General features: G+C 39.8%; 1 protein-coding gene across 3 annotated transcripts in view; it reads left to right on the plus strand.

The window, feature by feature from the left end:
* Positions 1 to 15,807, plus strand: part of SETX (senataxin) — an 80,279-nt gene that overhangs the window by 26,941 nt on the left and 37,531 nt on the right. For all 3 annotated transcript variants that reach the window (XM_060013902.1, XM_060013903.1, XM_060013904.1), the window contains 3 exons: positions 31 to 118; positions 611 to 4,807; positions 14,218 to 14,317. In XM_060013902.1, coding sequence (XP_059869885.1) covers positions 31 to 118; positions 611 to 4,807; positions 14,218 to 14,317 — 4,385 coding nt within the window. The remainder of the gene's footprint in view (positions 1 to 30; positions 119 to 610; positions 4,808 to 14,217; positions 14,318 to 15,807) is intronic.

Raw genomic sequence — 15,807 nt, forward strand, 5'->3', positions numbered from 1 at the left:
AGTAATTTCTATTTATTCTTAATATTTAAGGTCCAAGTTCAAACCAGAGTCATATTTGGATGATATGGTGACTTGCAGCCAGATTGTATACAATTATAACCCTGAAAAGACCAAAAAGGTATAAAACATTTTGAGAATTCAGATGATATTGTACTGCCTTTATATTGTATAGACAGTGTTTTGTATGGTTAGTTGCATTGCTGATTTTATATGTAGCTATTCTGAATCAACTGTTGCGTAAAACCTTTCTGATTGAACAGTAGCTCATGAGGAAAAATGGGCTATAATGAGAGCGTGCACACTTTGAGAGATTAATTTTTCAGTACATTTCGGAAGGGTAGAACATTTATGGCATGAGGGAGATAAATCGCATGACTAGAAATCAAAACCAACTGAAGGAAAGAGGTCCAGAGTACATGGAGGTTTTGTAAATTTAACCTTTTCATGAAACCTTAACCTCAAAATTGAACTGTTTTCAATTTCTTGGGGGTCCATATATGTACATCAAAACAGGAAAGTTGAGAGTGTATTTTCTTGTTTGCAGCTTTTGTGTTAAACCTGTCATGAATGGTGCTTGTTTATCTGAATGTCAGTATCTCTTTCGTTTTAGGATTCAGGGTGGAGATCAGCCATTTGCCCAGATTATTGTCCTAACATGTATGAAGAAATGGAAACATTAGCTAATGTGCTTCAGTCAGATATCGGTCAAGACATGCGTGTTCATAACAGCACGTTTCTGTGGTTCATCCCTTTTGTGCAGTCCCTCATGGATCTTAAGGATCTGGGTGTGGCTTATATAGTGGAGGTTATTCATCATCTGCATTCTGAAGTCAAAGACGTCCTCAACCAGACAGACGCCGTGTGTGACACAGTCACTGAGTTTTTCCTTCTGATTTTGGTGTCAGTGATTGAACTGCATAGAAATAAAAAGTGTTTGCATTTGCTGTGGGTTAGTTCCCAGCAGTGGGTGGAAGCCGTCGTAAAATGTGCCAAGCTTCCCACCACCGCATTTGCACGGAGTTCTGAGAAGTCATCTGGAAACTGCTCCAAAGGCACAATGATATCATCTCTGTCATTGCATTCAATGCCATCTAACTCTGTACAACTTGCTTGTGTGCAGCTGATCAGAAGTCTCCTTAAAGAAGGCTATCAGCTTGGGCAGCAGACTCTTTGTAAGCGATTCTGGGATAAGCTCAACTTATTCCTGCGAGGAAATTTATCTTTAGGTTGGCAGTTGACTAGTCAGGAAACCCATGAGTTACAAACTTGTTTAAAGCAAATTATTAGAAACATAAAATTCAAAGTACCTCAATGTAGCACTTCTGTGGATCTGACTTCTCCATGTAAAACGCCTCCTGCATCATATAATAAAGAAGAAAGTGAACAAACAGGGAAGAAGTCTAAAAAAGACAGGCACTGTCTGGAAAACTCCAGCCCAACATTCTCTAAAGAACCGATGAAAGCTGATGCATGTCAAGTGCAAGAGAGTATTTTCAGCAAAGCAGATAATGCCATAGAAGAGGATAATGAGCGAACTTACATAAAAGATTTGAAACTCAAAGACCATCTCTCCGCTGAGTTGTGCTTGAAGCCGAGTAGTAAAAGGCTTGTTAATGAAAGAGCTCGAGGCCAAGTTAAAATAAGTACAGGGAAGCATAAATCTGTAAAAGAGAATTCCTCATATACCCCACAGAATTGTACTTCAAGAAATGGTCCAGAAAAGGTATTTGACAGAGGAATAATAACATCAACACGTTTGTTGACTGATTCTAGCAATGACTCTCTGGAAAAGGTGTCCACATCAAATGAGGATTTCTCTTTAAAGGGTGATGCTCTTGGCAAAACCTCAAAAGCAAAAACTAAGGCACATAAAGATGAAATCTGTGCTAAGTTATCACATGTAGTAAAAAAGCAACACAGGAAAAGTATCACTTTAGAGGAAAACCTGACTGTATCTAGCATTGAAAGTTTCTATTCAAAGAAGGATACAGGAGGTCAGAAAGGAGATGGCTTCATATACAATCTCTCTTTAGGCCCTAATGGTATTCTGGATGACAAAAATGGAGAACAAAAATCTGAAAACAGTTTATTGCTGAAAAAGAAACAAGTAAAGGAAGAAGAGTTAGGCATTCTCTCTACCCGTGAACTCAGTTGTCAAATACTAGAATGTCATGTTGGTAATAAAGATTTGGTCTCATTTACAGAAATGACCAACATTTTTGTGGAGAAAACACCTCCCTTTAAAGATCCTGTGACTGGACTTGAATCAAGAGATATGGAAATTATCAAGAGTACTGCTCAGTTTTCTTCTGATTTAAGAGAACAAGTCCTTAGCAGTCCTAAGTCTGACACCTTAACAGATTCTCAGGTAGACAGAGACCTCCACAAATTATCTTTAGTAGCTCAAGCCAGTGTTATTAAGTTCCCATCAGATTCAACTCAAAAAAGTTTATCCCAGCTACAAAGAAAAGTTAAAGATGATAGAAGATGTTTCACAGCCAACCAAAATAGTGTTAGGGAAACCTGCTGTGAACAGGTCATTATTATTTCAGATTCTGATGAAGATGATGATGATGATGAAAGAATTGTGGGTTTTAAGAAACACATTAAACAGGATAAAACATGCATTGAGAAAGAATGTCCAGAGCAGCATGCTTCAATAGCTAACACAAACGTGGAACAGAAGGTAATAAGGGAAGAAAATACAGGGTCCCTTTTGCAGTTTGAGGAATCTGAGTCTCAGTTTTTTGAGTTTGAAAGTCCATGTGAAGTGTTTTCAGTTTGGCAAGATCAGAAACCAGACAACAAGAATTCAGTTCAAGAGAATGAAGAAAATTCGTGCTTGACTCATGTAGGTGATACCACAAATGATTGGGGTTATGGTACAGATTATGTACCTGAAGAGGTCATTAAAAAAGCAGCAGAGGACATTGAGGAACACGCAGAACCACACAGTAGTAGTATTTCTGTTGAGGAATTTTGTGAGATTGAAGTAAAAAAACCCAAGAGAAAGCGATATCAGAAAGCTGCTATGGCAGAAGCTCCTCTAAGGCCTTCATCTCCTGTCAAAAGTGAGGACCAGTCTGATATTCTTAATGAGAGAGATGTGACTGAAAATGATTTTAAAAGTATAGACGTAAGGAGTACAACTCCCAGTTCAAGCGTTCAGAGAACCACTACGGTTTCCCTGAAGAAGTCTCCACCAAAGCTTCGCAATTGTTCCAAACGTGTTAGCAGAGTCTCACTTTCTAAAACTCCTAAAAAAACACGTTCGGATACCAAAACAGGGCAGAGTAAAAGTTCAAATATCCTAAGTTGTAGAACAAGTCCTGCTATAGTGCTACCAAAGAAATTTCGCCAGCGTCCTGAACCAACTTCAACGGTTGAGAAACTTGGTCTGAAAAAGGTTGCTCGTAGGGCATTTGACTTGTCCCAGCCGTCTTTGGAGCGTTTAGCTGACTTACGTCACCATGGCAGAACTGTTGGAGCAATTGATACCCGGAAAAAGACTAAATTAATTTCTCCTCAGACTCTCTCTGTCAGAAATAATGAGAAACTGCTGACGAGTCAAGACCGTCAGCTGCGAAGGCAGATGAGACCCAAATCACAGCGTAACAGAAAAAGATGTTTTGATTATCAGAGTACAGATACAACACGAGCAGGCCCACAGGGAGCACAAAATTCTGACAAATTTGTGCCAGAATCAGATACATCAGATTATAGTTATAAAGGAGGAGTTGAGGTAACTGCGAAAAGTAAGGAAACAGAGTTAATAAAATGTGTGTCTTCTGAAACAGAACCCGTGAAAACAGAATACGTTTCTCAGGTAGCTGATGACCCTTGTCTTTTGAACCAGGGTACTTCTGTAGTATTACATGGAGAAATACCAACAAATGAAGTAGTTGTTTCTATCTCAGGGGACCCTTTAGGTGGAGGTGACCTAACGGTACATCATTTAGCTGTGGCAGCCTTGAGAGAGGGAGATCCTGAATCCAGCAATGACATAGAGGAAGATAATATATTTTTAACACAATGTGATCCTGAAGATATGGATTTATGTTCACAAATGGAGAAAGAGAATGATAAACTCGTTGAAGTAGTTCATGGAAAAGATACAGTCCAGGTAGAAGAATGTTATGTGAGTCGGCCTCAGTTGGAATCTTCGAGTAGCACAAAATGTAAATACAAAGATTGTGTTGAAACACTGAAAAACCAGGGTGAATACTGTTCAAAACACTCTGAAGCTAAAGCAGCGGATGAAGCTGTATTTCGTAAACCTGGCTTGCCTCTCTCTGCATCTAAACCTTCGAGACCTCCCACTGCTAAGATTTTTAGCTCCAGTAGTACTTCACGAATTGCTGGTCTCTCCAAGTCTTTGGAAAATACGGCAGCGCTCTTACCAACTCTGAAAAATAAGTCAAGTGGGGTACAGTCTGTTTTGAAAGTACCACCAGTCTCTCTGGTGTCCAAGAAGCCAGTGGCTGAAGTGAAGGGTTTGTGCAACGTTCTCCATTCTCATGCTCCAAATAATTCCAACAGGCAAGGCTACAAAGTTCCATATTGTGAAAACAGATCTTTTTCGGCTTCCCCTCCAGTAAACGTTCTCTTGTCAGCACAGTCCATCTCTGACACCTTTGTTAAAGAGGTCTTAAAATGGAAATACGAAATGTTTGTGAACTTTGATCAGTGCGGACCCCCGTCAACTCTTTGTCAGTCCATCTCAAGACCTGTGCCTGTGAGATTTCAAGATGGTGGAGATTATTTTAATGTGTTTTTCCCTTTGATGATGCTGAATACTTTTGAAACAGTAAGTATATGTTCTAATCGTATACGTTCAGACTTTGAAATTACCTTTCTTTACCGTGCTGAGTACGGCTAAAATAACTGAGCACATTTTTATTTAGATGTAGCTTGTAGATGTCATGTTGAACAGACATTGTGCCCGACACTGTTCTAGATGCTGGTGATACAGAGGAAACACTTAAACTCTGCCCTTCTGGAGCTTACAGACAACAATTCAGAGTGCTAACGTACCAAGTCCAAAGGTGGCACAGGAGGAGGAAACGTTTTTCGGTGTAAAATAAGGGAAGACTTCTCAGAGGGCATAGTCTCTCATCTGCGTTTATTTTTTTGAAAAGTAGTGTAAACCTTTACTGAAGTTTTCTTGAGGAGGTAGCAAAGGGCAAGTTACACTGATCAGCACAAAACAATAAACCCCAAATTTCTCATCTGTCTTCCCAACTTCTTATGCCTCATAGCAGCCTTTAGCTGCCTCCCTACCCCAACACATCCCATTCTGGTTCTTCTCTCTTTCTTACTCCCCGACTGGGATTGCCAAGTAAAATACAGGATTCCCAGTTAAATTTGAACCTCAGAAAAACAGCTAGTAATTCTTTAGTGTAAACATCCACCTGCACTTGGAAGGATGTTTTTGGTGTTCTCAAAGCAGGTAGACTTTTACTTTTTTTCAAATTCCTTTAAAAAAAAAAACCCAAAACGTGAGCATGCAATGAGACTCTTCAAAACCAAGAACACTGAGGTAAATACCCACGTATTCAGTCAGGAGATACTTGGGTGCCTGATACTTGCCAAGTACTATCACAGACCTGGGGGGTAAAGTGGTGAACACGACAGACAAGGCCTCTGCCTTCTGGGAGTGATCATTTCAGATCAGGACCAAAGGCTCTAGAGTGCTCTAGAATGATCTAGAACAAAAGGGAGCGGGCACTTTAGACTGAAAGGTGAGACAGCCTCTGTGAGCGATGGTATTCACACCGAGACCAGAGTGAGTAGAAGGAGTTGGCCATAGGAAGTATATCCCAGGCAGACAGACTGCAAAGATCCAGCTTAGAATTGTTAAAGGCAAAGGAGATGGACTGCACAAAGAGGCAAGTTGGTGTCAATGTATGCCCTAAATTTCAGCCGTTGTCTTACGAATTATTTTACTAGTGTTTCAAAAGCATTAGAAACAACTAATTGATAAAGGGCCTTCAGTCTGTCTCCTTAACAACAATGTGAAATGGTATTACAAGAATGAGCTTCTTACCTTACAAAATTGTTAGTTCAGTGAACAGTGTATACAGTTAAATAAGCTGGGGAATATACAGAGATTTTCTTCATTTTGAAGCTTATTTTTTTCTTGAACGTTTATCCTTTCCAGAAAACACTAAATCGCTTAGAAGCCATTCATAGCCCTTAAATTTAGGACACATATTTGTGATTTTATTTTTCCCTTAGTTAAGAAGTATTTCTATGTTTATCTTTAAGATTTTTTCCTTCAGGACATTTCTGTAGCCAAAACCTTTTCAAAACAGAATGAGCACAAGTTCCGTTTGTATATACACAAAGTTCAAAATAGTCAAATACTTGTGGAAGGCCCATTATAAAAGAAAACAGCAGCCGCTCTCGCCTCCCCAAGTAATTATTTTTGATCCTTGATGGATCCTTTTGTTATTTACTTCCATATTTCTAAATAACATGCCACTATTTTGACTTGTTAATTTTTCAGTTCTAGACATTTTCTGTAGTTACCCACTACAGGAAGTACCCTCTCTTCCCAGCCCTGTGTTCACACACACCTCTCCTGTTTCCCCATCCTCACTATGGAGTAGTCTTGTAATTTTTAGATCAGTGTTTGTTATTATTTTGACGATATAAAAGGTGTCCATGGCTAAGTCATGTGGTAGCTGTAACTACTTTTTGTTTCCGACTCTTTACTTTCTCTGGATTTATTGTTTACTTAACTTTCTATGTACGTATCACTAAATTAGCTTCAGATTGTCTCTTGGATTTGTAGGTCTCTCAGTATGATCAGGCACATCAGATAGTTGATCAATTTCATCTTCTTGGTTTAGGATGGTTAACCTGAAATGCTCACCATCCTCGTCCTAGGGCTTGCATTTCCTTCTTCCTGTGTTGGATCTCTGTCTCCTGTACCCAGGGTTGTCTGTTTTTGTCACCCCCTCATTTTAGTAAGGCACATCCTTCAAACTTCCTGAGAGAAGAATGTGTAGGAAATAAATTTTGAAACTTTGCATGACTTAAAATTTCTGTTTTGCCATCTCTGTCTGTCTTTGTTGTTGTCGTCGTCGTTCTACTTCCTTGGAGACTTTCTCAGCGTCCAAGTCTATTGAAAAATTTTTGAGTGTATTTTTAGTTTCACGGGCACTCTTGTTCTCTCATTATTACTTTTTATAGGATTCTGTGTTTTCTTCATGTACACAGTATTTTTTATTACCTGAAGTTAATTAATGATAAATTTAAAGTTAGTTGAAAGTTTTCCTCTCTTTGCATCGTCCCTGTTTTCCCAGTTGCTTTTTTCCTATTCATTTTAGTGTCTACAGAGCTTTCATGTTAACTCCTTTCTTCGCGTGTCTAATGATTTTTGGTGGTTTACTCACACTTAAGAACAGGATACTAAAAAGCAGATTGGAGCATTGTTCATAATAGCCAGAAGTTGAAAACAACTGAGATGTCCATCAGGAGATGAATGGATAAACAAAACATGGTATATGCATACAGTGGAACATTAGTCTACTATTAAAAGGAATGACCCGTTATATGCACTTTGACCTGTTCTTTGATGAACCTTGAAAATATTATGCTAAGTGAAAGAAGTCAGGTACAGAAGGCCACATATTGTGTAATCCCATTTATATGAATTTTCCAGAATAGGCAAATCTGTAGAGACAAAAAGTGGATTAGTAGTTGCCAGGGGATGGGGGGGGGGGCGGGAATTAGGACTGACTGCTAATAGGTATAAGGCTTGTTTTGGGATGGTGGGAATGTTCTGGAATTAGATAATGGTGATGGTTGCACAAAGTAGTGAATGTACTAAAAACACACTGTAGTGTGCACACTTTAAAGTGGTGAATTTTATATTGTGAAATATATCTCAACTTTTTAATGCTATAAGAAAAGAGGATGCATTTAAATAATGACAGGTCAAAAGAGATGCTTAGGAAAAGAGATACTTTTACTAAAATGGTGCTTTCTTATTTGCACTGTGGAAGTCAAATGTGATCTGAAGGACACCATCACATGGTGAAATCCAAATTAGTTTCATTCTTTATATTAAGATTATATGCTTAGGTATAGTTATAATCTATATTTTGTTACATGTAAGATTTTAAAACAGATTAGAAGCTCTGAGTGAAAGGGATAGGCTTGTTGACCATTGGCATTTTATTGGGAAGCCTCATCCCCACCCTCATGTCACTGTTTTTAGTCTTTCCCCGCCCCCCCCCCCCCACCCCTTAGTGAGGTCAGATTTCCCCAAGAAGAATCTTCAGATCGATTGCCTGGAAAGCATAGGCCTGACGGGGAGCTGACTGTGGGGTGAGGGTCGGGGCAGAGGGAAGGGTCCAGGCATTCAGTATATAAACATTTGCTTCATTCCCTTTTTTAAAATTGTTTTATTTTATTTTTAAAATTTATTTATTTATTTATTTTTGGCTGCATTGGGTCTTCGTTGCTGCACACGGGCTTTTCTCTAGTTGTGGCGAGGGCTTCAGTAGTTGTGGCTCACGGACTCTAGAGCGCAGGCTCAGTAGTTGTGGTGCACGGGCTTAGTTGCTCCGCGGCATGTGGGATCTTCCCGGACCAGGGATCAAACCCGTGTCCCCTGCATTGGCAGGCGGATTCCTAACCACTGTGCCACCAGGGACGTCCCCCCCCCCCACCTTTTTTTTTTTAAGTACCTTATCCCCTCTCTGTCTGCTGCCCCACAGCCAGAGACTGTCACACTTTATAGAGATGAAACCGCTATAGCTTTTTGCTAGGAGCAGGGAGGGGCAGTCTGCCTTCAGCCCTCCTCCTTCTAGAGGTGTATGTCAGATGCTTCCTGCTTAGAGTTCAGCTTCTTGGACTTGCTGAGTTAGTTAACCATTCATCCATCTGCTTACCAGCTTCCCAGATTTTGATACTTTTGCCTCCTCTTCTGTTCTCTTCATCCTAATGAATTAATCCTGTTGTGAAAAATCCCTTGGGTGTTTTAGTGGGGTTTCAGGGGGAATGAAAGGAAATGCCTGTGTTCAATCTGTCGTCTTTACCACGAAGTTTTATCTTGTTCCTTTTTTTTTTTTAACCATGTAGTGAAACAGCATTGTTTTAGCATTTCTAGTTTATATAGGCCAACATTTATTAATGGTATTATTAATATACCTTGATTACTTTTTTTTTTCCCCCACTGTAACGTGTGGCTTGTGGGATCTTAGTTCCCTGACCAGGGATTGAACCTGGGCCCTCAGCAGTGAAAGCGCTAACAACTGAACTGCCAGAGAATTCTCAGATACCTTGATTACTTTTAATTTTTTCTTCTTTCTGATAAGTCAGAGACTGTGGCATCAACCACAGTCTTGGGCCAAGGCTTCTTACCCTCATTTGGATGTAATTTGACTTCATAATATTGTTTGTTAATGGAATGCTGAAGTGTGTTTAGAGTCCTTTGACAAAAATGCGGTTGGTATTCTCTTTAGGACATGAAATGCAGTGTTTGGTTATCCAGTTATTATGTCTTATTGCAGGTGGAATGCAATGACATTGCGTAGAATTATCCCTTGCCCCAAAGGGAAACGAGCAAATTCAACTTTTAGAAATATGAGTTTCTTGAATTAAAAAAAAAAAAAATCCCACAAGGACTCAGAGGCAAAAAATATACAAATCAGTTTTCACAGCAAAGTAAAGGAGCTGTTACAGTGGAGGATTCCTGGACTGAATGTCAATATTATGACATAGCGTGAGTGTGTTTCATGTTTGGTAATTGCAGTCATTGTTGCTTTTTGTTGTGGTCATCCATTTACAATGCTTGGCGTCAGTTTATTCATCTCTTGTAAAAATAAAATACAGTGTGTGGGGGGGGAAAAAAAGAAATATGAGTCTTTTGTGTACTGATGTGACTGATAGAGGATATATTAGTTTTTAATCCTTACGTTTAACACACAAAAGTATTAGATAAATGTGCACTGTTTTGACAGGGACCAATTTTTTTGGTCAGTTTTGGCAAATACTCTTTTTTTCTTAAAGTTTCGGTTTGCAGTCCCCTTCTGTTACCTGTGTGTGCATGCATGTATATGCAGAGTGTCATTGGCAGGCGCTTTTTAGGTTGTGTAGACAAGGAGCAGGCAGAAAGGGGGCTCTTCTGGAGCACCAGCTGTGATTCTTAGTGCCCAAACCCCTTATAGGGAGATTGCACCGTTTTTTAGCTAATTTCCAGTTATAATTTGTTCTGTGAAGGAAACAAAACAGGTTGATATGATGAGCGACATTGGGAGGCTGCTTTTGAGATCGGGCCGAGAGCCAGGAGAGGAGGGTTTTGTGCAGAGGAGGGGGGAGGGTCAAGACTATAATGCTTTGAAGTAGGCCTAACTGAGCATGTGTGAGCAAAGAGATTAGGCTGATGTGGCTGGAGTAAGGTAACTTAGAGGTAAAGGGAAAAGAAGTAAGATTGGAGAAATCAGTCAAGAGCTGGATGGTATACAACCCTGTAAGTGCAGGTTGGGGTTTCATTCTCAGTACAGTGAGAAGATGTTGGAGGATTTTTAGCTGGTTGGTGTTTAGGCTGGGGGAGTAGAAATATGTAGTAGTTTACTTTTTAAAAAAAAAAAAAAACATTCTTAGTTGCTCATTAGAGAGTAACTGTAGAAAGGTAAGCATAGATGCAGTAGACCTGTCGGGGGCTATTATAGTAGGCCAGGAGAAAGATGATGGTAGCTTGATCTAGGTGGTAGCTTTGGAAATAAAGAGAAGTGAATTCATTGGGCGTAAATTTTGGAGATAGTACTCAGTACCTATCTTTTTTTATATATATAAATTTATGTCATTTATTTTTGGTTGGGTTGGGTCTTGGTTGATGCACACAGGCTTTCTCTAGCTGCAGGGAGCTAGAGAAACTCTGCATAGCATCCCCCGTTATCAACATCGCCTACCAGTGTAGTACATTTGTACAACTGATGAACCTACATTGGCAAGTCATTACCACCCAGAGTCCATAGTTTTCATTAGGGTTCACTCTTGATTTGTACATTCTAAGGGTTTGGACAAACGTATAATGACATGTATCAGTCCTTTAATATCAGAGTACTTTCACTGCCCTAAAAATCCTCTGTGCTCTGCCTGTTCACCCCTCCCCAGGCTCACCCCTGGCAATCACTCATCCTTTTACTGTCTCCATAGTTTGCCTTTTCCAGCATGTCACATAGTTGGAATCACACAGTATGTGGCCTTTCCAGATTGGCTTCTTTCACTTAGTAATGTGCATTTCAGGTTCTTCCATGTCTTTTCATGGCTTGATAGCTCATTTCTTTTCAGCACTAAATAATATTCCATTGTCTGGTTGTACCATAGTTTGTTTATCCATTCACCCACTGAAGGGCATCTTGGTTGCTTCCAAGTTTAGGCAGTTATGAATAAAGCTGCTATAAACATCCACGTGCAGGTTTTTAACGTAAATATAAGTGTTCAGTTCATTTGGATAAATACTGAGGGCACTATTGCTGGATCCTACAGTAAGAATATGTTTAGTTTCATAAGAAACCACCGAACAGTCTTCCAAAGTGGTGCTACCATTTTGGGAATTCTCTGGCGGTCCAGTGGTTAGGACTATGCACTTCCGCTGCAGGGGGCACAGGTTCGATCCCTGGTCAGGGAACTAAGATCCCACAAGCCACGTGGCTCAGTAAAAAAAAAAAAAAAAAAAAAGTGATGGTACCATTTTACATTCCCACCAGCAATAAATGAGAGTTCCTACTGCTCCACATCCCCGTCAGCATTTGGTGCCGTCAGTGCTCCAGATCTTGGCCATTCTAATAGGTGTGTAATAGTATCTCATTGTTTTAATTTGCATTCCTTTGATGACATAAGATATGGAGCATTTTTTCATATACTAATTTACAGTCTGTATATCTGCTTTGGTGAGGTGTCTGTCCAGGCCTTTTGCACATCTTTTTCATCAGGTTGTCTGTTTTCTTACTGTTGAGTTTTTTTTTTTTTAGTAAATTTATTTTATTTATTTTTGGCTGCATTGGGTCTTCATTGCTGTGCGCAGGCTTCCTCTAGTTGCAGCGAGCAGGGGCTACTCTTCATTGCGGTGTGCAGGCTTCTCATTTCGGTGGCTTCTCTTGTTATGGAGCACAGGCTCTAGGCATGTGGGCTTCAGTAGTTGTGGCACGCGGGCTCAGTAGTTGTGGCACGTGGGCTCAGTAGTTGTGGCTCACGGGCTTAGTTGCTTCGTGGCATGTGAGATCTTCCTGGACCAGGGATCGAACCTGTGTCCCCTGCGTTGGCAGGCGGATTCTTAACCACTGCACCACCAGGGAAGCCCTTCTTCACTTTTAAAGGATAATTTTGCAGGATTCAGAATTCTAGGTTGGTAGGTTTTATTCTCTCAACAGTCTAAATATTTCACTACTCTCTCCTTGCTTGCATGGTTTCTGAGGAGAAGGTAGATGTAATTCTTGTTTTTCCTCCTCTATAGATAAGGTGTTTTTTCCCACAGGCTTCTTTCATGATTTTTTTCTTTATCTTTGATATTTCATATTCCTTAAGTTTGAATATGATATGCCTAGGTGTAGTTTCTGGCATTGATTCTGCTTGCTCTTGGAGCTTCCTGGATCTGTGGTTTGGTGTCTGATGTTAATTTTGGAAAACTCTGAGTCATTATTGCCTCAAATACTGCTTCTTTTCCTCTCTCTCTTCTTCTCGTATCCCCATTATGTGTATGCTGCATCTTTTGTCATTGTCTCACAGTCTTGGATATTCTGGGGTGTGTTTTTTTCCCCATTTTTTTTTTCTCCTTGCTTTTCAGCTTTGGTAGCTTCTATTGCTATAGCCTCAAGCTCAGAGATTGTTTCCTCAGCAATGTCCAGTGTACTAATGAGCCCATCAGAGGCATCCTTCATTTCTGTTACAGTGTTTTGTTTTGTTGGTTTTTTTTGCGGTACACGGGCCTCCCACTGCTGCGGCCTCTCCCATTGCGGAGCACAGGCTCCGGCCGCGCAGGCCCAGCGGCCATGGCCTACGGACCCAGCTGCCCCGCGGCATGTGGGATCCTCCCGGACCGGGGCACGAACCCACGTCCCCTGCATCGGCAGGCGGACTCTCAACCACTGCGCCACCAGGGAAGCCCTGTTACAGTGTTTTTGATCTCTAGCATTACCTTTTGATTCTTTCTACTTTACATCTCATTCATTACATTACCCATCTATTATTTCATGGTCTCCTTTTTCCGTTAAACTCTTAGTATATTAACTATAGTTTTAAAAAAAATAATTCCTGGTCTGATAATTCCAGTATTCCTGCCATATCTGACAGGTTTTAGTGCTTCTTTAGTCTGTTCAAACTGTGTTTTTTGCCTTTGAGTATGCCTTGTAATTTTTTGTTGCAAGGCGGTCGTAATCTACTAAATAAAAGGAACAGCAGTAAATAGGCCTTTAGTGATACAGAAATGAGGTATGGGGGAAGGAAGATCATTCCGTAGTCCTATGATAAGGTGTCACTCTTTTAGTGAGCCTTTGCCTCTGGACTAAGAACTTTACACCACATGCTTCTTAGTTTCCCCCACCTCCTTGGGTGAGACAGGATGGTTAGAATGGGCTGGAGCTGGTTTTCTTCCCTCAAGTAGGTTAGGCTCTGATAAAATCCCAGCAAGTCTGACTCTGATAAAATAGCTTCTCATAGATCAGGCCTTGTTAAGAAGGTCAAGAATGCTCTGGTGTATTTCAGAATGTTTCCTTTTCCCCAGTCCCCACCAACCCCCCACCCCCACTGGAAGCACACAGGGAATTTTCTGCAGTGTTCACTGTGAGGGCCTGTTAGAGCTCCTAGAGGTAAAACTCACCAAAGTGTGGGGTCCCTCTTATGACTGGGTCCCCCTAGAGTTTTTAAGAGAGTTGTTTATGCTGAGCCTCCAACAGTTTGTCACATCCAGTTCAGGTTTTCCTCCTGGCATGGAGGTTTCTACTTAAGAGTTTTCTGCTCTGGTAAGTTGTGATTGTATCTACTTTTTTGTCTCTTTTTACTTGTTAGGATGGAGTGGTGACTTCTAAGTTCCTTAAATGCCAAGCTGGAAACCAGAAGTCCCAAATTAATTTTTAATGTTTGTGTCACACAGGAGTTCTAGGTTCTGGATTTTATGGTTGCTTACTTTGGAAATTTTTGCTGTTTAACATTGGCTTTTCAGATGTTTTCGCTTTCTTAATTTGCTTTTTTTGCTTTGCGTAGGTGGCACAGGAATGGATCAGCTCTCCAAACAAAGAGAAATTCCATCGGTTGCATTTACGAAAATTTCCTTCTGAGTATAAAAAATACTGGGAGTTTGTGGGTAAGTTCTTTCTTATGTAACTTGGGCTATATCATATAATAATTGGAGATTGCTGTTTGAGGGAACATAATAATTGTTTGAATTTTCTGGGATATAGGTTTCCTAAGGTGAATTTGTAACCTCTTACTAAGAATATGTTTAAGGTCTTTAATTAATGAGAATAATTACTGGGACAGTTATAAAATTCATGGTTTTAACCATTGTGCAATCAGAATACCACAGGCCAAAGTGTCCCAAGATGCTGGGCAAGGGAGAGAGAAGGTGAGTGAGGGAGTTTGACTGGCGGGGGCGGAGGGGGTGTTGCCATGATCGTGCGTACAGATTCTGAGTTAATCTCTCTATCGTCTCCGCTCTCATTTCATGAGTGGTCTGGAGCACGCGTCACAGTTATGTCTTAGTTATAAATAAACCAAGCATTTAGAACCCTTTAAAATAAAAAGTATAAATTCTCCGTCTGCCTCCTTCCCCCTTGCAATCCCTCCTACTCCATAGATTCACTTACGGAAAAAGGCATGTACATATACTTGGGGGGAAAGGTATTATATGTTCACTGTAGAATATTCAGATAATATTAGCCAATAGTAAAATAAACATCACTCACAGTTCCCATCATTCAGAGATAATCCTATGAACATAGTAGTGTATGTCTTACTGTTAGACTTCCTACTCATCTGAGTGAAGTGGGGGTGGGAGGGGGTGGGGGGGTTGGTAGGGTTATTTTACCTAAGTGACTGTTTTCATGTATTTATTCAGCAAATATTTACTGACTTTATACTACCTGATAGTGTATGATTCTAGATGCTAGTTATGTAGCTGTGATGAAAACATAAAATTCCACCTTCATGAAGCTTACATTTGACTTATTTTCACTTAATCTATTATAAATGTCTTTTCAGAGATAAATAATAATAGCATGTTCAGTGTATGTAGTTATTCCATTGTAAGCATATTCCATAGTTCTGTTTAACCAGTAATTTCTAGTTAGACATGTACATTATTTATGGTTTTTTACTGTTACACTGAATAAATCCCTTTGCTAGATCAAATAGTGTGTGTATTTTAAGACTTTTGGTTCATATTGCCTCTGTCTACCAAAAAGAATACGATTTTCACTTCTAACATAAGAATGTATCTCTTCTCATTTGCTAGTTTAAACTTTTCCCCCAGTTTTATATGGAAAATGTATCTCATTTGAGGTTGTAGTTTTTGTCCTCAAATCTTTATTGGTCTTTTGTATTCTTTGGCGGGGGCGGATAATTGTCTGTTCATGCCTTTTGTCCTTTTTTTTTTCTATTAGGGAGGTTGTTTTCTTATTTGTGTGCATTGTTAATTTTTTTTCTATTTCATTATTTGCTGTTCAACTTCACATGCAGTTTTTGAGGCAGACAATTTTTATCTTCACATGTTCAAAAATACCGTATTTATTTCTTTACCATTCAGTTGGTTTTAGAAATCAGATAAATGCTTCCATATTTTCTTGTAGTAGTTTT

The sequence above is a fragment of the Delphinus delphis genome, chromosome 6 (genome assembly GCF_949987515.2).
Source record: "Delphinus delphis chromosome 6, mDelDel1.2, whole genome shotgun sequence".
NCBI lineage: Eukaryota > Metazoa > Chordata > Mammalia > Artiodactyla > Delphinidae > Delphinus > Delphinus delphis.